Source organism: Prionailurus viverrinus, chromosome D2, assembly GCF_022837055.1.
Source record: "Prionailurus viverrinus isolate Anna chromosome D2, UM_Priviv_1.0, whole genome shotgun sequence".
Classification (NCBI taxonomy): domain Eukaryota; kingdom Metazoa; phylum Chordata; class Mammalia; order Carnivora; family Felidae; genus Prionailurus; species Prionailurus viverrinus.
In genome coordinates, this window is record NC_062571.1 from 60,554,454 (window position 1) to 60,578,755 (window position 24,302).

At 38.4% G+C, this 24,302-nt stretch overlaps 1 protein-coding gene across 7 annotated transcripts in view; it reads left to right on the forward strand.

Moving 5' to 3' along the window:
* BTRC (beta-transducin repeat containing E3 ubiquitin protein ligase) overlaps positions 1 to 24,302 on the forward strand; it is a 181,085-nt gene that overhangs the window by 132,660 nt on the left and 24,123 nt on the right. For all 7 annotated transcript variants that reach the window (XM_047825442.1, XM_047825445.1, XM_047825446.1 and 4 more), the window contains 2 exons: positions 16,629 to 16,860; positions 20,356 to 20,542. In XM_047825442.1, the coding sequence (XP_047681398.1) occupies positions 16,629 to 16,860; positions 20,356 to 20,542 (419 nt within the window). The remainder of the gene's footprint in view (positions 1 to 16,628; positions 16,861 to 20,355; positions 20,543 to 24,302) is intronic.

Genomic DNA, 24,302 nt, shown 5'->3' on the forward strand with positions numbered 1-24,302 from the left:
GATCCTCAAAATTAAATCTTTCCTCAGAAATACCAAAATCTACAGTCTCTGTCTGGCCCATGAAATCCCATAAAAATAGTGCCCCTGTGAGGGAAGTATAAATAAACTTCAAACAGAATCAAATGGTAATAGTTTTTCTGCCAGTTTTTGAGAGGGAGGAGAGTGAGTGCTGATAACAGAATTTCATTCTGGTTTCAGCTCTAGCTCTGCCTTTGCTAATCACTAACACAAAGTATAAAGTCTGAAGGAAGCGGGGTGCCTGGGTGGCTCAGTTGGTTGAGCGTCTGACTTCGGCTCAGGTCATGATCTCACAGTTCGTGGGTTCGAGCCCCGCGTCAGGCTCTGTGCTGACAGCTCAGAGCCTGGATCTTGCTTAGGATTCTGTGTCTCCCTCTCTCCCTGCCCCTCCCCTACTTGCTTGCTCTCTCTCTCTCTCTCTCTCTCTCTCTCTCTCAAAAATGAATAAACGTTAAACAAAAAAAACTTTCTTTAAGTCTGAAGGAGGCAAAATGTACTCTGTACACAGGATGTTAGCTCTTTGATAGAAACAAGGTGGATTTTAGAAATTGGAGTAATGCATTGAGAGTCTTGTTACCATGCTAATAATTTCCTTATTGTTCTTTCCTCACTAAATTGGAGTGTTACAGGAATGTTTTGGCAGTTGCTCTGAAAGATTGAAAATGAAATAAAAAATCAGTGCACATGCCTTTTTTCCATATTGTAAAACATATTTAGAAGTCTTCCTTTTGCTCTTTTCTTTCTCTCCAACTGTTAAATTTAATGGAAACATCAACCTAGTGTCACTCATAATTCCTTTTGGAACTTAAGTTTGACTATGATTTTTAGATTTTTACATAGTTTATTACATGAAAGCTTCGAAGCAAATCTTAGAAAACAATGGATTAAAGATTGCCAAGTTAGAGTACTTACGGACAGAGCATCAATGTAGTGATAGTAGCATCCTTGTTTAGTGAGAGAAGGGGACTCCATATATGCTTCACTGCTATAATCCCAAAAAGCAATATCTGCTCTTGCTAGAAGTTTGGATTAAAAATTCAGTTTACCAAATATTTTTGAGCTGCTGTTACATAGATATAAAGTGCTTATGTCATCATCTCTATCCTTCAGAGTTTAAAATCTAGTGTGAAAGTGAAGATTTCTAGACATAAAATTATTATAAAAGCAAAGAAGCTTGTATTCAATAAAGCATTAAGCTAATTACAATCAGCCACTAAGTTTATTACAGTTCTCTCTAGTTAAAAGCATGATTACAGCTAATACCCTTACTATGTGCCAAGTACTCTTCTAAATGTCTTTACATTGTATTATTCTATTTTTAATCCTAACATTAACCTTACCTCTAGGTGATTACTGTAAGAATCACCCTTTTATAGATGATGAAATTGAGGCACAGACAGGTTAAGTAATTTATCCAAGATCACACATTGAGTAAATGGTAGAGCTAGGATAGAATCAGTGCCAAATTATGGGATCATTTTTTGTGCTATTCCATTACAGAAACATAAATTCCTTCACAATGACATTTGAACTAGCTTCAGTGTGGCACTTGTGGTCATGGTGCTTATGAAAACCACTTTTGAAAGCTGTAGAAAATGTATTTATCCATCTGTACAAAGCAGTCCTGATCTTTAACATTTAGTCTTAGTCATTGACCTGGAGTTTTATTGTCATTAAAAAGTGGAAGGGCCAAAGTTTCATTTTAGAAAAAACTGTTCACTTTACATAACAACTGCATTTTGAAATTTAGTCTGAGCTTATGTGAATCTGAACAAGTTATTTTGATCACCTCTGCTAAAAAAACAGATGCTACATCCAAACTAAGGTTCTCCTGGATAAATTAAGAAAACAATTACCCAAGTATTCCAGAGAGAAATGTCTTTAGTCCCTTGATGCTCCAAGGGTTATTAAAGTTTTACCTGCAGATAACCAAGACTTCCAGAAGTTACAAGTCATTTACTTCATTCACTGCAGCTAAGAGAGGCCTGTGCTGTCGCCTCATAGGATTATTTCTTGCTGCATTTAACATGCATTAACAAGCATTTGGAAAGAGTTGAATTTCTTCTGGAAAGTTGAGTTGGCTTCTTAAGATCCTATTCCAAAAAACGTTGTATTTTCCTAATCCAGGTTTTAGATATACCTTCTCAAAAGCGTTCTTCAGGAGCAAGTTTTACCAAATCATGGAGACCTTTTTATTGGACACAAAAATGTAAGGATTAGAGCACAAAGAGGAGGGGGGGGGGTAGTTTCTTTCTTTCTTTATTTAAAACTGACTGTATTTCTCCCATGTACTTTTAATTGTGCTTTAAGTGGGTGTCTGTTTTCCTTTGGCAGCCAATGCCCCCGTCCTTCCCTGTTATTTATGGTAGAACGTAAACTTTCTGCTGCTAAAATAAAGGGAGGATGTGAGGGGGAAGTTGGGGAGAAGACTCTTAGTTTAAACTTTCTCCATCACAGAAATTTTATTTTGGCAATATTAGCATTATTTAACATCCCGATGAGCAACCTCTATCTGAGGAAGTTTACAGAAAGAGCAACCAGATTCCAGACAATTAAACTTTATTACTCTGCCTGAAACATTAAGTAGTGGTTTCAGAAAATGGTTTTTCATCTCCTCTCCTTCTTGATGTTTATTGTTTATTGTGTGGGAGAGGACCTGTTTGTCCAACGAGCATATTGAAGGTGAGCTTGGTAATGCTGGGTCCCTATTGCATTTGTTCTTGTCCCCCTCATCTCTCTCCACCTCACCCCTACTCTACTTACCCCCCACCCCACCCCCAATCTCTTCTGTGCCTTATCTTTCTCTCCCTTCCCATCTCCCCCTACCCCTGCTTATCTCTCCTCACTCTTTTCAGGTCTCTCACCTACCCCCTCTCAAGTGCCCCCTGTCTCTCCCCTGCTCACAGACACTTTGGTCATTCCTCTCCCTTTTCTCCTCTCCTCCCTCTTCCCCTTCTCTTTCTCTCTCCGCTCCTTCCCCCTCTTCCTTTGCTCCAACCTTCTCCTCTCCTGTCTCCTTTTCCCTCTTCTTCTTCCTCTTCTCTCTCCTCCTGTCCACAGTCACAGTGATCTGTAATTCCATATCCTCCAGGATCAGATCTTGACTTGTCTGAGGCAAAGGAGAGAAATTTTCCCAGCTCTGATTAATTCGATGTTACAGACATAAAAAATCCTCTAGATGGCACAGAAACATCCCCCTCCCCTATACATCAAATAATTGACTAGTATATATTTTTTAAAGACCAGAAAGATATTTACCCACCAAAATGTGAAAATTATTTATTGATGGTGGAAATTATGGGCAGTTTTTATGTTCTTTGTGCTTCTATATTTTTCACATTGTCTAAAGTGTATCTATTATAAATGATTTTTTAAAAAAATTTTTTAACGTTTATTTATTATTGAGGGACAGAGAGAGAGAGAGAGAGAGAGCATGAGCATGGGAGGGGCAGAGAGAGGGGGAGACACAGAATCTGAAGCAGGCTCCAGGCTCTGAGCTGTCAGCACAGAGCCTGACATGGGGCCTGAACTCACAAACCACGAGATCATGACCTGAGCTGAAGTTGGATGCTTATCCGACTTGAGCCACCCAGGCACCCCAGTGTTTTTTAAAAAACAAATTAGTCTTTCTCTGCTTGACCCCACTAGGTCCATATTTATTGAAAATTAAAACAAAACAAAATGGAAGAATCAGATTTGACCCTCTAGCGAGTATGAATCTGGTTTGTTTTTTGATGTTTAGTTTTCCAAATTCTTTTAACTTTCAAAATGGTGGCCCTTTGGACTACAGCAGGAAGCTTTCAGCTATTGGCACTATCATAGCACACATGGATGTTAAATATAGTCTTACAAGTTAGGCTCAAACTCTGAGTCCTATAAGACCTTTTCTTCCTTTCTCTGCCTCCCCAAAATTTAGTTCCTATTTTGTTTTTTTCTTAATCTTCTATACTCTGAGGGTGGTCAATGTGACAGACTTGGCAATTTGTACATAGATTTGTTTTCAGCCCTGTTACCAGTCTTGGGGGATAGAGGGAACTGGCATTGGTGAACAGCCATTCTATTATTGTTACACCTCATTATTGTACCTTCTTTATTGCCCTTGGTACTGTTGGTTATAAAAGGCATAAAATTCATGTTATACTAGGCTGTGATACCAACTCTGTTACAGTTAAATGTTAAAATTCCAAGTACAGATTCAAGTTTGACCAAAAAAACTTCCAGACTATGTCCTTCTCGCTAGCTAGCTTAGGTGTAGGAGGTGAGTGTAAGATTAGATGAAGTGAGTGTTCGAGACAAAGTTATCCCTTTCCTACCTATAGTGTGATCATTTAAGAAAGGGTTAAATGGTATAGTTAGTGAATGGTTTTCTAGCTGCAGGGGTTTTTGAAAAGAGATCAAGGAATTATACAGTTAATTGAATTCTTCAGGCGAGGACTTATGGTCATTGAAAAAATGTGAGTGGGCAAAATTCTCTTGCTTTGCTCCTAGATATAGTTCATATAGTGCCTTAGAATTCCTGAATTCTTTTTTTTTTTTTTTTAAGGATTTCATGCCTATTTATGCAGGTTGGACATTTTATACGATAAACATGACATTTTAAAAGAATTTACACAGTGTATTTGTTCCCTTGCCTTGCCTTTCTCCTTGTTTGTGTTTCTTATTTCCTCACTTCTCCAAGTCTGCATTATTGGTGCTTTTTCCCATTTTCCCCCATCTTGTGAGCAAAGTTTTAACAGTACGTAGAAAGTTAACTGCCTGGAGTCTTTTAAATATAAGTAACACGCAACCAGTAATAAGCTGTCGGTTGTTTTTTTGCTGCCTGCAAAGAAACATAAACACAGCGCTCATTTCTGGCAGGTTTTTACTGTCAGAGTTTCTCCTATTATATTTATCTTACAATTTGCCAGGGGGTGAAGTTATTAAGTTTTAGCAGCAGCCATCGATCAAGTTCACAAGTTAACACGATAAAGGCTCTGTGCCGCTCCGATCCGGGGAAATGATGATCCTCACTCGGTAATTAACTAAATGAGAAAGTTAAATCTTACTTGAGAGCTGGGAGAGATGAAAGAGAGGTGTTTGTCAGTTTCTCAGTGGAAATTAGAAGCAGTTTTCTGCAATTCCCTAAGCTGCTGCTCTGTCATATTTTACATAAGCTCTGGGAAAACGTCTTGTAATTAGTGCTGTCATGGAGGATTTTTTTTTTGCTGAAGGATGTTGGAATAATTCATTAGATTATCAAGAAAGGCTTGTGTCCTGAAATGATTAGCACAGTGAAATTTAAACCATTAACGATAACAAGTTTAGAGCTTGCTGCAGTGCAGAGGCACCCGGGGTATGTCTGTGCCTATTTCAATCATTTCTTATAATTAAACATTATGTCCTTTTCTTCCCCCCATCACTAAGACCCATCCAAAAATCCTTTTAAGGTGGCACTGCCTACATCAGTGGGTTTACCAGCCTTGGAGGTGTGTGTAGTTAGTAGCTATAATAATGCAGCAGTAAATTAAACTGCTGTGAGTTTCTTGGTTTAGAACAAAAGAACCTATTGCCCTGGAAGCTATGAAGTTGCATGAGGGAACCCACCGCAGAAACAAGAGCCCTGGTTTTGAAACCTAACAATGCCAAGTGACTATCTGATCTCTTTAACTACCCTGGAAACCTGGAAATAATAAAAAATGGCTTTGTTTTGATTTTGGTGAATTTTTTATATGGCTTTTCCTATAATTAGTAAATAGAAAATTGGCAGGTGTCCAGTCTATAAATAATCATATGTACTGGGACCTTTGTGAGTTCATTTCTAGTGAGTTTTATTTGAAAGAATTGAAGTGATTGCGAGCTTTTTCTTGTTGGTTATTAGAAACAAGTCAGATTCATAATGTGAACTTTCCTTCTGCTGACAAATCTGCCCCTTCCTGTCTTCCATGTTCACTAATCAGATCTGACATATTTATGAGTTCACCTAATATGTAATCATATTTAGTAGAGACTGTTAAAATATTAATGCAATAATCCCACCGAGACATGTGATGTTTACTTCTGTTGAAATGTATATCCCATTCTATTTATATGTGGAGCCACCGGTTTCTTTTCATTTGCACTCTCACGCCCCCTCACCCCCACCCCAAGAGGAATGGGACAATAGACTACTTTTTTGGTCACTGAAGGTTATAAAGGTTTTTTAAGAACTGAAAACTAGAATGATAAAATCTATGATCCCACTTTTGAACACTCAGTACCTCTCATTCTGCATGTTCAATTTATGGCCAGATTCTTTCAGTTTCTCTTGAAATCCTCTGTTAAATAAAAGATGCCCCAATGCCAGTGGGCCCTTACCCTTCTGGGTTCCTCTTTTGTTTCTGTCTAGCTCTTTAGGAGCTCTAGAGCTGTTCTGGATCCCCTGCCATCACCATGTCCTCATCCCTATGTGTGTTTACTTACCTCTTTCAGTCCTAATCAAAATTCAGACGATACCATTTCCTCTTAATTCAACCAAGGCTATGTTGAACTTATGTAAGAGATATTTTTCCAAAGAAATCAAGGGAAAACAGTAAGAAAAAACTTTAAAGTTATTGCTTTTGGATTCTTATTTAACTAAACCTGGCAACAGCCAATAGAGAGTATAGTATAGACCTTTAAAAAACCCTCCCTCCTCCCTTTTTGGGATGCCTGGGTGGTTCAGTGTGTTGAGCATCCAGCTCTTGATTTCGGCTCAGATCATGATCTCACAGTTTGGGAGTTTGAGCCCCTCATCAGGCTCTGCATAGACAGTACAGAACCTGCTTGAGAGTCTCTGTCTCTCTCTGTCTCTCTCTCTCTCTCTCCCTCCTCTTCCTCCTCTCTCTGCCCCTCCCCCACTCACATTCTCTCTCAAATAAACAATTAAAATTTTTTTTTAAAAATTCTCCCTTTTCCCCCTCAGAACTCTTGAATGTTTTACCTTGTTTCTTCTGGCCACAGGATCAAGAACCCTGGTTCTGTCCCCTTCCAGGTTGATATACCAGGTTAAATATTTGAAGGATCAGCCCTATGGAAAAAGTGAGTTACTATTACTGAAGTAAATGTGTATTATACCCCAAATGTACAATTTTCAACAGGTCCTCCTTCCTTTCTTGTGAGGATAAAATACCTTTCTTCCAAGTACTTGCTAATCTGCCTGTTGTAATCTTAGCCATGATCACCTCTTGCCTGGATCATTTTATCAGCCTTCTAGCTGGCCTTCCTCTGTTCATGCACCTTGCTCCTGTTATCCCCTCACCATTCTCTACATGGCAGCTGGTATAAATATTTCTAAAGGATAAATCAGATGCTGTCATATTTGACTACTTCAGAACCACCAGAGGTTCTCCTTTACACTTAGGATAAAATCCAGACTCCTTACTTACAGAAAGCCTAATGTGATATGGCCTCAGGCCACCTCGCTAACTCATTTCCCAATACTTTCCCCAACATTCACTGTGCCCCAGCCATACTAGCCTTCTTTCTGTCTTTCACTTGAACACACCTTTGACTTCTTGTTTGGGGGGCCTTTTCCCAGATCTTCACAAGACTGACCCTCATTATTCAGCTCTTAGCTCAGATGTTACCTCCTTCTGCATCATTTCATGACCACCTCAGTTACAGTAGACTGTACTGTTCCCTCCCTGTTTTATGTTAACAATTATTTCGTTTTCTTGACAATATTTATTGGTTTCTGAAATTAACATTTATTATATATTCTCATTCCACTCCTCCCTAGAGAAGATAAACTGTGCCTGTTCACTACAATCTCTCTAGCACTTAGAAAAGTGCCTAGCACAGAATAGTTATTCAATAAATGGTTGTTGGTTGATTGATAACTCTGAAGTCCCAGCCTTAGTCACAGTTCTTGTCCTATCCCTCCTAAGCTATAGCCCTATCCCCAGCACAATCCTTGCCCATTTTATTCTTAGACTCATTCATCATCTTAATCATTAAATCCCTCTTCCTCTACCATGGGTTTCAATGCTAGTCTTTCCTCAGAGCCCCTTTTAAAAAAATCACCTGGTGTTTATCATGGCAAGCGCACTCTTTTTTTTTTTTTTTTAATTTTTTAAAAATGTGTATTTATATTTAAAAGAAAGAGAGAGCCTGTGCACACACGCACCAGCGGGGGAAGGGCAGAGAGAAGGGAGGACAGAGGATCTGAGGCAGGCTCCTCACTGACAGCAGAGAGCACAATGAGGGGCTCAGACTCAACGAACCACGAGATCATGACCTGAGCCAAAGTCAGAACCAGCTGTGCCACACAGGCACCGCACAGCAAGTGTACTCCTTAATCCCCATTAACTATTTCACACACACCCCCAAAGCCCTTCCTAAGGCCAGAAAGAATCCTTAAATATCATTTGCCTCTCTCTAGTCATAAATATTACTCTTTATCTAGTCCTTGCACCCCCAGTTCCCAATGGTTTCCTGTGTCTGAAACGTTTTTCTTTTCTCTACTTACCACACCCTTCCTGCGGCTAAAGCAGAGTTTACATGCCATCTGGAAACATCTATCATCTCACCATCAAATTCAGCCAGTCCATGCTGTGTCTTCCAACCTCTACACATTACAATTAGCAAAGTCAGCTCACTCGATATTGCAGTGGTTGTGGTTAGGCTGGTTGATGTCTGCAAGTGTATATTTCTCCCTCCTGGCCCAGGCAGCAGCTTCAAAGAAATTCATGGTAATTTTGAAAGTGGTCCTTGTAATATGTTTTCAGGGGGGAAAAATGTTAGCTTTAGCCTTTGAGGACTAAGCTGAGGACAGTCATATAAATACTTAAGTCCTTTCATTTATGTGCTTGTCACCTGACAGCTTCTTCCTTTCTTTCTTTTGGAGCTAACTGTTCATTGTAAACAGAAAAGCAGAAGAAGAGATGTGCAGGGGTGGCAGAAAGTTAGTGTCACCATTAAACTGAGGTTGTTTGTCAGCTTTCCTAGACATTTGAACAGCAGTGGTTGAGTCATCAAGCTTTTGTTGGGAAAGCCAAATCAATTCTATTGCCACCAGTAACCATTACCCTTTCTCCCATACACTCTAATATACAACCTTTTGATTTTTTAATAATTGAACCTTTTCACTGTGCCCTTGTGGATTTTCAGAGGTTCTCAAATTGAAATTTTGCTACTTTTGCTTTAGCCATTAGTAGAAAAATCTGTATGGGAGAATGATAGAGGGAAAAGGCTTGATAACAAAGACCTCTGAGCTCTCTACAAATGTAATATTTCGTTACAGATGAAATTAATATTACAATGACATTTATATTTAGGAATACTCTATCCTTAGAAGTTTCAATTTTATTAAAATTTAATTTACATTCAATAAAATACACCCATTTTAAGTACACAAGTTTGATGAATTTTAGCAGAAGTATACGTACAGCTGTGTAACAGTCAAGCTGTAGAACATATTTATTGCCCCACACCTTCCCTTGTGCCCTTACTCAGTCAACCCCATGCCCACATCCAGCCCCAGTCAATCACTTACCTGTTTTTATCATTATAAATTAGATTAGTTGTTCCTAGAGTTTCATATAAGTAGAGTTGTAAAGTATGAGTTTTTGTGCCTGGCTTCTTTTGTTCAGCATGTTTTTGAGATTCATACATGAGATTTTGTGTATCTGTAGTTCATTCCTTTTATTGCCCAGTACTGTTCCATTTTACAAATATATCTCAGTTTGCTTAACTCTTGATGGACATTGAGATTTTTTTTTTAACTTGGGACTATTATGAAATATGTTTTCATTTTGCAGAGGAGGTAAATGCCTAGAAGTGGGTCATATGATAAATATATGTTCAGTTTTATAGAAACTGTGCTGTGTGTTCTAAAGTAGTTGTACCTTTAACCATTACTGCCAGCAAAGTATGAGAGGCTCATTTGCTCCTCATTTTTGCCCATATGTGCTATGATCAGTCTTTTTAATTTTAGCCATTGTCATAATTGTGTAGTAGTATCTCATTGTGATTTTAATTTGCATTTCCCTAGTGACTGATGATTCTGAACATCTTTCCATGGGCTTATTGGCCATCCATGATTCTTTTTTTGTGAAGTGTCTATTCAAATCTTCGGCCCATTAAAAAAAAAAAAGAATTATTTGTTATTATCAAGTTCTAAGAGTTCTTTATATATCCTGAATACAAGTCCTTTGTCAAAAGTGTATATTGCAAATATTTTCTCCCAGTTTGTGATTCTCCCAGTTTGTGGTTTCTTTTAGAAACCAGAAGTTTAAAATTTTGGCACATGCTAATTTATCTATGTTTTCCTTAAGAAATAGTTTGTAGGAGTGCCTGGGTGGCTCAGTCAGTTAAGTGTCTGACTCTTGATTTCGGCTCAGGTCATGATCTCTCGGTTTGTGGGGTTGAGCCATGTCAGGCTCTGCACTGTGTGGAGCCTGCTTGGGATTCTCTGCCCCTCCCCTGCTTGCTTGCTCTCACTCTCGCTTTCTCCCGCCCAAATAAATAAACTTAAAAAAAAAAAAAAGTTTGTGCTTTTGTGTCCTATGTATGAAATGTTTACCTGCCTCAAGAGTACCAAGATTTTCTCCTATGTTTGCTTCTAGACATTGTCTTAGCTCCTACATATAAATCCAAAATCCATGTAAGTTAACTTTCAGATATGGTTGAAAGTAAAGAACAAAGTCCATTGTCTCTACGTGGATATCCAGATGTTTCATCATCATCTTTTGAAAAGTCTATTTTTTCCTTATTAAGTTATCTTGGCACCTTTCTCAAAAATCAACTGACCGTATGTAAGTCTCTTCATTGAGTCTATATTCTGTTTCATTGATCTACATGCTTGTCCTTACACCAAAGTCACACTATCTTGATTATTATTGCTTTATTTAAGTCTCAAAATTCAGTGGTGTGAATCCTCCATCTTTGTTTCTGTTTTGCAGAATCACTTGGCTGAAGTTTAGGTCCTTTGTGTTTCCATTTAAATTTTAGAGTCACGTTGTCAGTTTGCTTGCTGGGATTTCATTGATATTGCATTGACTCTTATCAATGGATCGATTGGAAAGAATGAACATCTTAACCATATTGAGTCCCATTTGTGAACATAATATATCTCTCCATTTATTTAGGTCTTATAAAATTTCCCTCAGCACCCAGGGCACCTGGGTGGTTCAGTCCATTAAGCATCCAACTTTGGCTCAGGTCACGATCTCACAGCTAATGGGTTCAAGCCCCATATCAGGCTCTGTGCTGACAGCTCAGAGCCTAGAGCCTGCTTTGGATTCTGTGTCTCCCTGCCTGTCCCCTCCCCTGCTTGTGCTCTGTGTGTCTCTCGCACGCAAAAATAAATAAACATTAAAATTTTTTTTTTAATTTCCCTCAGCACTGTTTTGTTGTTTTCAGTTTTACAGGTATTAACACATATGTTGTTACGTTTATTCCTAAGTATTATATTTTTTAATGCTACTGTAAATTGTATAGGCAGACAGTTTTATTCATTTATTTATTTTTTATAAAGGAAAATATTTTATTTCAACCAACTGAGCCACCCAGGTGTCCCAGGCAAACAGTTTTAAAAAGTATTTTTCCAAAAAAAGAAATGAGTATAGTGCTTACCCTTAGCAGGGCTGGCAACCCAAAAAAAGGAGTCAAGGCAGGGCTTATAAGGCTCCTGGTAATCTGTTTCTTGATCTAGGTGCTGGTTACATGTTCACATTCTGAAAATTCATCAAGCTATACATTTAAGATTATGCACATTTTTTTAATTTTATTTTTTTTAAATTTACATCCAAATTAGCATATAGTGCAACAGTGATTTCAGGAGTAGATTCCTTAATGCCTCTTACCCATTTAGCCCATCCCCCCTCCCACAACGCCTCCCGTAAGCCTCTGTTTGTTCTCCATATTTAAGAGTCTTTTATGTTTTGTCCCCCTCCCCGTTTTTATATTATTTTTGTTTCCCTTCCCTTATGTTCATCTGTTTTGTCTCTTAAAGTCCTCATACAAGTGAAGTCATATATTTGTCTTAAGATTATGCACTTTAAAAAAAATTTTTTTTTAATGTTTATTTCTGAGAGAGAGCACGAGCAGGGGAGGGGCAGAGTGAGGGGGAGACACAGAATCTGAAGCAGGTTCCAGGCTCTTAGCTGTCAGCACAGAGCCCAGTGCAGGGCTTGAACTTCTGTACTGTGAGATCATGACCTGAGCAGAAGTTGGATGCCCAACCGAATGAGCCACCCAGGTGCTCCAAAATTATGCACTTTTATGTATATTATACTGTAATGAAAAATTGAAATAGAAAAATACATATTACATAGTGAGAAAGAAATAAGGATTTTCTTTTAAGTTTATATATTTTGAGAGAGAGAAAGCACGAGTGGGGTAGGGACAGAGAGAGAAAGGGAGAGAGAGAATCCCAAGCAGGCTCTGCACTATCAGCATGGAGCCTGACATAGGGATCAAATCTACAAACTGTGAGATCATGACCTGAGCCAAAATCAAGAGTCAGATGCTTAACTGCCTGAGCTCCCCAGGTGCCCCAGAAGTATGTATTTTCAAAAGAAGAGGGAAAGTCCAATTCCAGCAGTGTCATAAGTTCATTAGGAGTGTTGATTTATTGAGCACTTTACTGTATGCCAGGTAGTAAACTAAGCATGCTTTTCTTAGATTGTTTTATTTGATCCTCACAAAAACCCAGTGGAATATATTGTGTAATTATCCCCATTGGCAATATGAGGGAAACAAAGACTCAAAAAAAAAAAAAAATCAAGTTGTTTATTCCATGACACACAGCTAGTAAATCGTGGAGCTAGAGTTTGAAACCAGGTCTTTGTACTACTGTAGGACCACAACTCTTAAAAAACACAGTGTGGTGTAGAGGTTAAGAGTAAGCAACTCATTCAAAGCAATAATGGGTCTAAGGTGTGTGTTTTCCTACCTCACAAGGAAATACTCTGTTTTGGAAGTTGTGACTAAAATGTAGTCCCAGCTGGAGTAGCCCAGACAGTTGGTACATACATGAACTATCAGTTTATACTTCATTTCTAATAGCCAAATGTTTTAGGTCCTATTTATGATTGGATCATTGAAAATACAAGGAAGTCCTGGCTGAACTTTAGCTCCTGCAGTGGGATAACCAAATTTGTGAAATCCTTAGGCATTTTTATCTGTTAATAGTCTGATAGCCACTGATCAAAGCATGACTCCCTGTGATTCTAGAAACATCTGGTTTGTTGAAGATTATAAATAGAATCATTTCATTACCATGCCGATTATTGTTCTCTGTTCCTGGCATTTCTGGTCTTTAGCAAGAAAACAATAACCTAGGGTAGCATCCAACTCCAACCCATTTCTACCTTTTAAAAGACAAAAAGACAAATTTATAAAAGGTGATGGAGGGGGAGGTTTGGGTTGTTGAGATGAGAAGTGGTGTTGGTGAAGCTTGTACACCCACCTATTCATTAGCTCACTAAATCTTACTCCATATTTCACAAATTTTTCTTTTCTGAAATGCAAACAAATAACCTACCCCAAAATAGCTCTGAAGTCCCCCAAGGCCTGTGTCCAACAAGCTTCTTATTAATCATTTTTAGTCTATATCATAGACCACAGTGGCACTTATGCTAGAAAACACCCAACTCTGTATACCAGAGCCTGCTGCTTACAGGTGTCAGCTCTTTCGTGTAAACAGAATGGCTAATGTCATTCTTGACCATACACTTTGAATTGTGTTTCATGGATCATTTGTAAAGAAACCTGCATGTAGGATTTAACATTTAGAAATTAAGCCAGCCTGTGCCTTAAATAGCAGAAGTTGATTATCCAAATTTGATAGTTTTATAGCATGTTCAATATGTCTAGGCAGGTATGAGCTACATAGTAACATTGGCCTTCCTGCCAAATTGGAATTGCCTCAGGCAAATGTGCTGAAGATCTATCAAAGTACGTTGAAAAGTGTCCCCAGCTTCAAACTTGCATATGATCCTTGTCTTCTTTCTTTTCTCATACCCCATGTCCAGTCTGTCAGCAAGTTCAGTTTGCTTAGCTTTCAAAGTATATGTTGAGTCCCAATTATTTCTCATTACCTCTGCAGCCCTAGTCCAAAAGATTGTTCTCTTCCATGGACTACTTTGAAGTAGTCTTTTAATCAGTCTCCTTATTTCCATTCATGTCCCCTACAGTCTGTTGTTCACATAGCCATGCTCCATTTAAAAGAAGTCAGGGGCGCCTGGGTGGCGCAGTCGGTTAAGCGTCCCGACTTCAGCCAGGTCACGATCTCGCGGTCCGTGGGTTCGAGCCCCGCGTCAGGCTCTGGGCTGATGGCTCAGAGCCTGGAGCCTGTTTCCGATTCTGTGTCTCCCTCTCTCTCTGCCCCTCCCCCGTTCATGCTCTGTCTCTCTCTGTCCCAAAAATAAATAAACATTGAAAAAAAAAATTAAAAAATAAATAAATAAAAGAAGTCAGATCATGTCACTCTAGGGCTTCTAGGTGCTTGTCTATGTGATCTCTCTCTCTGTCTCTCTGTCACTGTCTCTCTCTCTCTCTCTCTCTCTCTCTCTCTCTCTCTCTCTCTCTACGTAGCTGCTCATCTTCCTGAGTTCCCTTTCCAGCACGGTAGCCTGAATTTCTTACTGGGTAGCTCAAGACTCAAGAAGTAAGCAGAACCTGAATGTCACTTTCTCCACACTTTGTTAGCCAAAGCCCAGATTCAAAGGCTAAGACAAACTCTGCCTTTTGATGGAAGGAACAGCATTCAATGTTCAGGGAGAGATGGAATTGTTTCAGGCCGTCTTGGAGATTGGCTGCTCCCACCTAAATGACCTGGATGAACTGGCTTGAACTACTCCAGCTTACTTCTTGTTCACTTGGTTCAAACCACCTGGGCCTTTTTGGTGTGCCTTAAAAATGCCAGACAGACTGTGCCACCCAGGACCTTTGCCCTCAAATTCCCTTTGCCCTAGACCATTCTTCCCCCATGTAACAAAATGTCTAATTTCCTCATTTCCTTCATGTCTCAGTTCAGAAGTCATCTCTTTAGGGAAACTATCTCTGACCCCTTAGGCTTAAATAATTATATTTATTTTTTTGTGTTTTTTTAATTGCTGCATAACAAACTACCAGGATAAAATAACACCCATTCATTAGCTTACAATTTTCTAGGTCAGAAGTCTGGCATAGCATGGCCACGTCCTCTGTTCAGAGTGTCACAAGGCTGAAATGAAGGTGCTGACCAGGCTGCGTTCTCATCTGGAAGCTCTGGGGGAAAATCCTCTTCTCAGCTCATTGTTGTCAGCAGAATTCAGATCCTTGCCTTTGTAGTATTGAGGTACCCATTTCCTTACTGGCTGTCATCTGGGAGCTCTCTCAACTCCCAGAGGCCGACCATATCCTTTGCCATGTGGTCCCCTTCTTCTTCAGTAACCAATTGGAGAAAGCTCTCTGCTTTTAAAGAACTCATTTGATAGGTCAAACCCACTCCAGTAATCTCCCTATCCTAAGGTCAGCTGATTTGGCACCTTAATTAAATCAAAGCAGTGCCTATGTGTTTGTTCGAATAGCTGAGAGAAGGTATATATACACACACACACACACACACACACACACACATACATACATACCAAAGGCCCAGAATCTTGGGGGGAGCCATCTTAGAATTTTGCCTAGTACAATAATGTATACTTTTTTTTTTCTATCCCCTTATTTTTTTTTTTAAGTTTTTAATCTTTTATTTGAGAGAGAGTGAGAGTGGGGGAGAGGGGCAGAGGAAGAGAATCTTGAAACAGGCTCCACACTGAGCAGGGAACCCAGTGCAGGGCTCGGTTGCACAACCCTGGGATCATGACCTGAACTGAAATCAAGAGTTGGATACTCAACCAGCTGGTCCACCCAGGCGCCCCATATCCCCTTATTTTTCTTAATAGCACTATGCACATTATATTTTCCAGTATTTGGTTATGTTTTTATCTTGCTGTACATACTACAATATAAGTTCCTGATAACAGACACTGTTATTTTGGTTCAGTGTTGTATTCCTAGCACCTAGGACAGTGTTTGACACATCGTAGATGCTCAGTTGATATTTTCTTAATGAGCTAACTAATTAATAGAAAGACTGTATGGCATGTAAGTTTGATTTCCTTTTTAGAAGGAAAAGGGTAGGTTGAACATATACATGTTATATTTAAGCTTTATTTCCAAGATACTAGAGTTTCAGATTATTCATTGGCCTTTCTTTGCATGGAGGGTTTCTTATTTGATTAGTAAAAAATAAGTTGTGAGTAAGTAATTCTATAAATGTCCAGTAACTGGTATATACAAAAAAAAAAAGCAAATTAGCTTTTTTGCTTGCTAGTAGTAATAACTTAACATGCTTTCAGCTTTCAGTTTTCATCTGTGTATCTCCAAATAATATCTTCCTGTGAACTTTTAGACATGAATGTCTAGTCATCCAACACTATTTCTGATTTACCAACTTACTGTGGTCTTTGTGTGGCTTTCTATGTAATTGCTATTCATAAGCATCCAATTACTAATAGAGTAACAGAGTGAGCTCCGTCATATAGACATCATATAGCATGCCAGACCAGAAAATTATATATTTCCCTCATTTTCAGTACTTACTGTTTCATGTTTCTTTTAATCCACCCCTTCTACAGACGAAACTTGCCAATGGCACTTCCAGTATGATTGTGCCCAAGCAACGAAAACTCTCAGCAAGCTATGAGAAGGAAAAGGAGCTGTGTGTCAAATATTTTGAGCAGTGGTCAGAGTCCGATCAAGTGGAATTTGTAGAACATCTTATATCCCAAATGTGTCATTACCAACATGGACACATAAACTCATATCTTAAACCTATGCTGCAGAGGGATTTCATAACTGCTCTGCCAGGTAGGTCTCCGGGTGTTTGTGAGCCATTAATTTGCCTAGAAGATATGTGACAATGGTAATGGAACTAGATCTTCATCTTTCTTTTTAAAAGTCTTTATTGGCTTGGTTTTTATAAACTGAGTTCTTTAATGTTACCTTCTTGGGGTATAAATACCCAAAACATCAAACTCTGGAAATAGAGACTCTTCTTTCCCCAGTCTTCTCTGGATCTCCTACCCTTCTAGTCACCCTGTTCTTACCCACTGAGAGGTACAGATAAAATTTTTTATGAGGTGCTACCTTGATAATGTGTCTTAGCTTCAAGATATGTTAACTTATGTACTTGGATTTGGATTTCTATGGGAATTTGTCAACAGAATAATTTAAATTATGGGACTGAATTTTTAAGTGAGTATTTTGTAAAGAAAGATACCTCAGGAGCCTTGTGACAATAATTTGTAAACACCAGGCTTTGCAACCTCACTGTTCTCAATAACCAAACATTTATCGTAAGCTAAATATATGTTTGAATACACACATGCACAAGCTCACACACTTAAAATACATTTTTTGTGGAAGATGATGTGGTGGTTTTACTGAATGCTTGATGGTGATCCTAGGATACTTTGTAGACATCAGTATTTGGAGGAAATGCTATCTCGAGGAAATACAAGGTTGTCCTCTGTGTTAAAAGTTTATTTTAAAAGAACATACAGTATGGGGGCGCCTGAGTGGCTTAGTTGGCTGAGCATCCGACTTCAGTTCAGGTCATGATCTCACAACTCATGAGTTCAAGCCCTGCATTAGGCTCTGTGCTGACGGCTCAGAGCCTGGAGCCTGCTTCAGATTCTGTGTCTTCCTCTCTCTTTCTGCCCCTCTCCCATTTGCTCTGTCTCTCTCAAAAATAAATAAAAACATTAAAAAACATTTTTTAAAAAAGCTATAAAAGAACATAAAGTACAAAAGATGAGTGAATCTCTAAAATATTATTATATCATGTTTTTATTTTTTTCAATTGTTTCCTGATTATAGAAGTTATAGGAAATTTAGAAAATTCAAAACCATTTAAAATATAAAAATAAAATTTCCCAGAACACCACCATTCAGAGAGAGCTGCTAATATGCTATTAATATTTTGGCATGTAGCCTTACTGTTTTTTCTAGGTGTGTATATTTCCTTCTAAAACGTTTGTAACATTTTTTTCTTACTGTGTTCTCTTAATGTATTTTCCTGAGTGTTCTTTTAAAATATAATTACTTATAGTATTATATATTCTTTATGGGGGCCAAAACATATATTATTTAATCCCTTTTTTGGACACTTAGGTAGTTTAAAATGTTTTTCCTATTGTAAACTTTGCTGTGGTAGACATTCTTATTCACTAGTCTTTTCCTAGGAAGAAGTAACAGAAATATTATTATGAATATTTTCAAGGTTTTTAATACTTGTGCCAAACTGTCCTCTTCAAAAATATGCCAACCCTCCCCCAAAAGGCATATTACTACTTTGCTTCATCTTGGCTAATTAATTTTTTTGTTTGTTTTTCCAAAATTGGAATTTAAATCACCCTTTAAAACAAAAGAAATACTTATTTATATCTTAGAAATAACCATTTTAAAACTAAATTTGTATCTATATTTTTTGTTAAATAGAATCGACTTCTGCCCCCTCTTCCCTCACTGGATTTTGTTTTAGCCATAGGCAAACAGTTTTCATTGTGTGAACAATCTGTGTGTACCTCATTACTGTGCTCTCCCCAGTTACTGAGACATGCTACTATCTCAAGCATATACCACTAAGAATTGAGCAGGAGTTGATGAGATCTGTGTATCCTTTGCCTAATCCTGATCCCTGGTGTGTGTCTGCTGACCACTTTATAAGATATTAAATCATCAGGCTAATGCTTTATGGCCATTTTAACTTACAAACCTACACCATCTGGCTACATTTAGTAAACCAAACTACTTCAAAAAATGCCTATAATCCATTAATGTAATGGGTTTGTTTAGAGTGTTAGGTGAAATTACTTCCAAAGACTTACTATAGGGATATAGTGAAGATCAGAACAATTTGATGACAGCCATTAAAAACACAGGAATGAATTTTGGAAACTTCTGATGGCATAGAAAGTTTCAATTTAAAGGTGCAGGAATTGTACCATCACTGTTTTGTTTTTGTTTTTTTTTTTTTTCACGAAGAACTAATTATTATATCTTTAATTGGGCTATAGTCATTTTCCTTTAATAAGAATTAAGTGATGGATGCCTCCATCTGCTTATGCTTAAATATGAACATGTGATGCCAGCCAAACAAAATCCATTTAATGCTTTCTTCTCCAAATCTGCTGAAAAATGTGACTGATATCCATACAATTTTATAATTAGAATAATGTTTAAGCACGTTTGGGTTGTTGCTAACGGTGTCCAACTGTGTCTTTGTGTGATTCAAGGGAAAGGCACAAAATGAAATGTGGTATTCTCTTTCCTTTTGGTTAAGTTTGTGCCTGAGGGAGTCAGAGTATGAAGGAATCCTTCTGCGCTATTTAAGTCTTTAGCACACCTCTGATATGTAACCCGAAAAAGAAATAACCGTGAATTGTTTGTCTCATTTGTGAATTAGAACAATAGCCAAAAACTTTATTCGTGTGATCATCCTGTTTTATAGTATCTATTTCTCTGAGGCCTCAGTACAGATTTGGGTGGTAGAGTATTTTAACTGGGAAGCCCATCCAGTTTAGGAAGCCCAAGATCTACTTCCATTGTTTTCCTCTATACATCCTACAAAATGGTCTCTGAAATTCTAACCAAGTTATTTATTGGTCTGGGATTTTTTTCATCTTTTGGTCAGCTGTCTTGTAGGCTTTATAGCAGCAACTACTCTCAAATACAGTTTTTTTAAACATTTGAAATTAAACTCATACTTGAACTTAAACATACCTCTCTGTTTTCCTCTTGGGATGTTCCCATACCAATCTGTATTTCCTTCTTCTCTTCTTTCTGCATGCCCAAAATTCTATAACCCAGCACATTCTGACTTAGTGCCTCTCCCCTAGTACATTTAAAGGATATTTCTTTTACTGAACAGCTTTGGAACTGCAGCAGTAATAGAAGCAGAATGAGAAATGGACCTAATATAGAGATTTGGGGGGGTCTGAATCACAGACTTTGAGATGCCATCCATAGAACATCCCCTAGTGCTGAAATCCATATAGATAGATGTGAATTGTTTTCTGGAATCCTTTTTATTTTTAATGTCTTGGGGGGTTTGCTAGTTGTTAGCTCTAACTTCCTTATCTAAAGGAAGATGGAAAATACTGTTCATTTCTGTAACCTTATGGAAAAATTATTGACACTCATTTTACCCAAGTTTCTGTTTGAAAAAGAAACTGGACCACACTAGGGACAATGATATGCTTTCAGAACAGAATAAATGCTGTTCTTTTTTTAAGGACCTTTTGTAAAAAACCATTCACCACCTATGCTTCTCTTCTTTACCTCCTCCCCCAAACCCAACAGCTCGGGGTTTGGATCACATTGCTGAGAACATTCTGTCATACCTGGATGCCAAATCACTATGTGCTGCTGAACTTGTATGTAAGGAATGGTACCGAGTGACATCTGATGGCATGTTATGGAAGAAGCTCATTGAGAGAATGGTCAGGACGGATTCTCTGTGGAGAGGCCTGGCAGAACGAAGAGGATGGTGAGCCTTTTAACTTTCTTACTATCATGGAGCTTCAGGACTTGGCCGTTCAGAGTCATTGGAATAATATTGGGAACCAGAGAGACTGCTTCTCATTGAATATGATGATGTTGCTGGTTTATGGCACAAAATGTAAAATAGTTGTACACGTACTCAACAGTGTTTCTTCTGACCAATCATTCATAAATGACATACTGTGTTAATACTACTTTGCAAAAAATGATTAGAAACCGACTTCATTGACAGCATTCTGTTCTCTGGGCAGAAAGTAGTGTCCTGAAAAAGGGCTGATAGGCAGTTTGTAAATCACGCAGAAGCCATCAGATGCCCGAAACAATGCCGAACCAATAAGTATGTTCTCCTTCAGAAGATTTCTTGTCTTTAATCCATGCCTGTGGTGGTTTATCACCTTTGTAATCAAAATTATTTTTACACTCAACTAGAATAAGAACTCTAGGCATGGGAAAGAGTGAAATGTGTCATCTAGTATATTTCACTGTTTCCTCAGAAGACTCATATTTTCTTAAGATTTTACTGCTTAATCCTGAATTCCTTGAGGCATTATATAGTGAGCAGCCTGAGAGACCTCACCAATTTTATTGTTGTTCTTTTAAGATAAAGGTACCATTTCATTAGAACTTCTGGAAGATGCCTTCTATATGTACTTTCAAAGGATATCTCTAGAATGTCACTGAAAGAAAGTCAGGTGTGAATAATTTCATAAGTAAAATAAAAGTGACATATTAAATATTTTAGTTGAGAGAAATGCACCAGCAGACATATGTGTGCTCAGGGATATCCTGAGCAATTAATTTTATCAATTATATATCTTGGACCATAAAGAGATACAAAACTGTTAAGAAAAGAGGGTCAGCTTTTCTCAGCAATTTTCATTAAAATATAGTTAGCTCATTTTTTTTTCATCTTTGAAATTTATGGCTCCCTTTCTTTTATCTTTTTGGATATTTGAAATTCGTTGATATATAATAAACGTATTGACCCCTAAATGTTATACCAAATGCTTCAAGAAATTTCTGTCATTCTGGCTATTAGGAAGGCTTTATAATTTCCCTCAAATTCAATTTTAAAGGAAGCAAATGCCAGGCTATTCTTTGGCTATATAGACGTGAATATATGAAAGCATAGTGTTATTCTTCCCAAATATGTTTTTCTTATTCTCATTTATTTCACTATATAGAAAAATAGAAACCTTTCATAATTTATTTCATACTTTGGAAATAAACTCTTTATAAAAAACCAAATACATCTATATATGTGTATGTATGTATATATATATATATACATACATACACATATATATAGTTGTATGGGATTCAAAATCCATCGTTTTGCTAATAGGCATGCCAGGACCAGCCTTAGATATAGAGCAGTTGCTTACATGGAAGAGTTTTAGGGCAGCTAGGAATATTCTACTATCCCTCACAGGGAAAAAAGAGAAAAGAAAAAAAGAAAAATTCTCCAGGGTCACCTGGGTGGCTCAGTTGGGTAAGTGCCCATCTCTTCATTTTGGCTCCAGTCATGATCTCACAGTTCATGAGACTGAACCCTGAATTGGGCTCTGTGCTGACATCACGGAGCCTGCTTGGGATTCTCTCTCTGTCTCTGTCTCTACCCCTCCCCTGCTCATTCCCTCCCTCCCTCTCTCGCTCTCTCTGTCCCTCCCTCCCTCCCCCTCCCCCAAAATAAATGAATAAACTCTAAAAAGAAAAGTCATTTAGGGGCACTGGGTGGCTCATTTGGTTAAGCAGCCGACTTCGGCTCAGGTCATGATCTCATGGTTCGTGAATTCAGGCTCTGTGCTGACAACTCGGAGCCTGGAGCCTGCTTCAGATTCTGTGTCTCTTTATCTCTCTGCCCCTCCCCCATTTGCATGTGCTCACTAGTGCGTGCTCTCTCTCTCTCTCTCTCTCTCTCTCTCTCTCTCTCACTCTCTCTCAGAAAATAAATAAAACATTAAAAAAATAAAAATTTAAAAAAACATCATTTAGGGCGCCTGGGTGGCTCAGTCAATTAAACATCCAACTTCGGCTCAGGTCTTGATCTCATGGTTTGTGAGTCCAAGCCCTACATGGGGCTCCATGCTGTCAGTGCGGAGCCTGTTTCGGATCCTTTGTCTCCCTGTCTCTCTCTCCCTCACTGACACTCACTCATGCTCTCTCTCTCAAAAAATAAAATTTTTTTTAATCTTTTAAAAAATGACATTTCAAAAGAAAAACCCAAATTCTCCTCTAAATTGGAACTCATAACCTAAAATCTCTAGGACAGAGATTTCACTCCCATAGCAATAAAGGTTTCTTCCCTGTTAAAATATACTTTGTTCCCATTTGTACTGTAAATAACAGTAAACCTTTATCAGACATTGGGAGTTTACAAATTTTTTTTTTTTTTTTTACTTTTTAAAAAATATATTTATTTTGAGAGACCACTTGTGTGGAGTGGGGGGGGAGGGGCACAGAGAGAGAATCCCGTGCTATCAGCCTAGAACCTGACGAAGGGCTCCATCTCATGAATCATGAGATCACGAGCTGAGCTGAAATCAAGAGTCAGATGCTTAACCAACTGAGCCACCCAGGTGCCCTTACAAACTCTTTTTTTTGAAGGCAGGAAGAACAAGAAACAGATAAGCAGATTTGGACACATGCTTGTGAAAATACCAAAGATAAGAGCCTCCACAATTTTACTTGGAGTTGGCAGTAAATAAGAAGATCTGTTATGTTAGTTACAAAGAGAAAAAACAAACAAGATCATTGAAAAGATGGCCTTTTGCCTTTTATATGAAGGGTATGTGAAGGTATGGGTGAGAAATAATCTAGGATCCAGTATTAATTATCACTCTTTCCCTATCTCCTCAACCACAGGAGCCCATTTCTGTTCTTTTGAGCATCCTTCATAGTTCAGACCATATTCTTTTGTCCCTGGCCACATTTGTCATCTTACCTTGATAGAGCCCCATGAAATTACAAGAATTTGTCCACCCCGTGGAGACTTCCTTTAATATCCCCCTTGACTTTCTCTGACTGCTTGTATTTTTAGAGAGCATGAGTGGGGGAAGGGCAGAGAGAAAGGGAGACATAGAATCTGAAGCAAGCTTCAGGCTCTGAGCTGTCAGCACAGAGCCCGACACAGGGCTTGAACTCATACTGCAACATCATGAACTGAGTCGAAGTTGAACACCTAACCGATTGAGCTACTCAGGCACCCTTGACTGCTTGTGTCTTTTTAAAACTTTTTTAATGTTTATATTTATTTTTGAGACAGAGAGAGACAGAGCAAGAGCAGGGGAGGGGCAGAGAGAGAGGGAGACACAGAATCCGAAGCAGGCTCCAAGCTCTGAGCTGTCAGCACAGAGCCCGACGCGGGGCTTGAACTCAGAAACCGCAAGATCATGACTTGAGCCAAAGTTGGACGTTCAACCGACCAAGCCACCCAGGCGTCCCAGTGACTGCTTGTATTTTTAAATTTGACTTTCTTCTTGTGTTAGTGTTCTCCCCTAGTTTTTAAAAAATTCAATCTATGATCACTTTCTCATCTTCTCTCAGATTGTCTTTCCAAGCCTACTGTGTCAATAAAGTTTTCCTTTCATACCTTTCCCCAAATCCTGGCTTTGACAGTTTCTTCCATTTCCCCCAACCAGAAACAATAAGTAAATATCGTTTTCTAATGAAGCTTTGGGTTTAGCTTCCACTCCACTGTTGTATTTAGATGAATTTGACAGTCTGCCCCTAGGACATGAACTCTG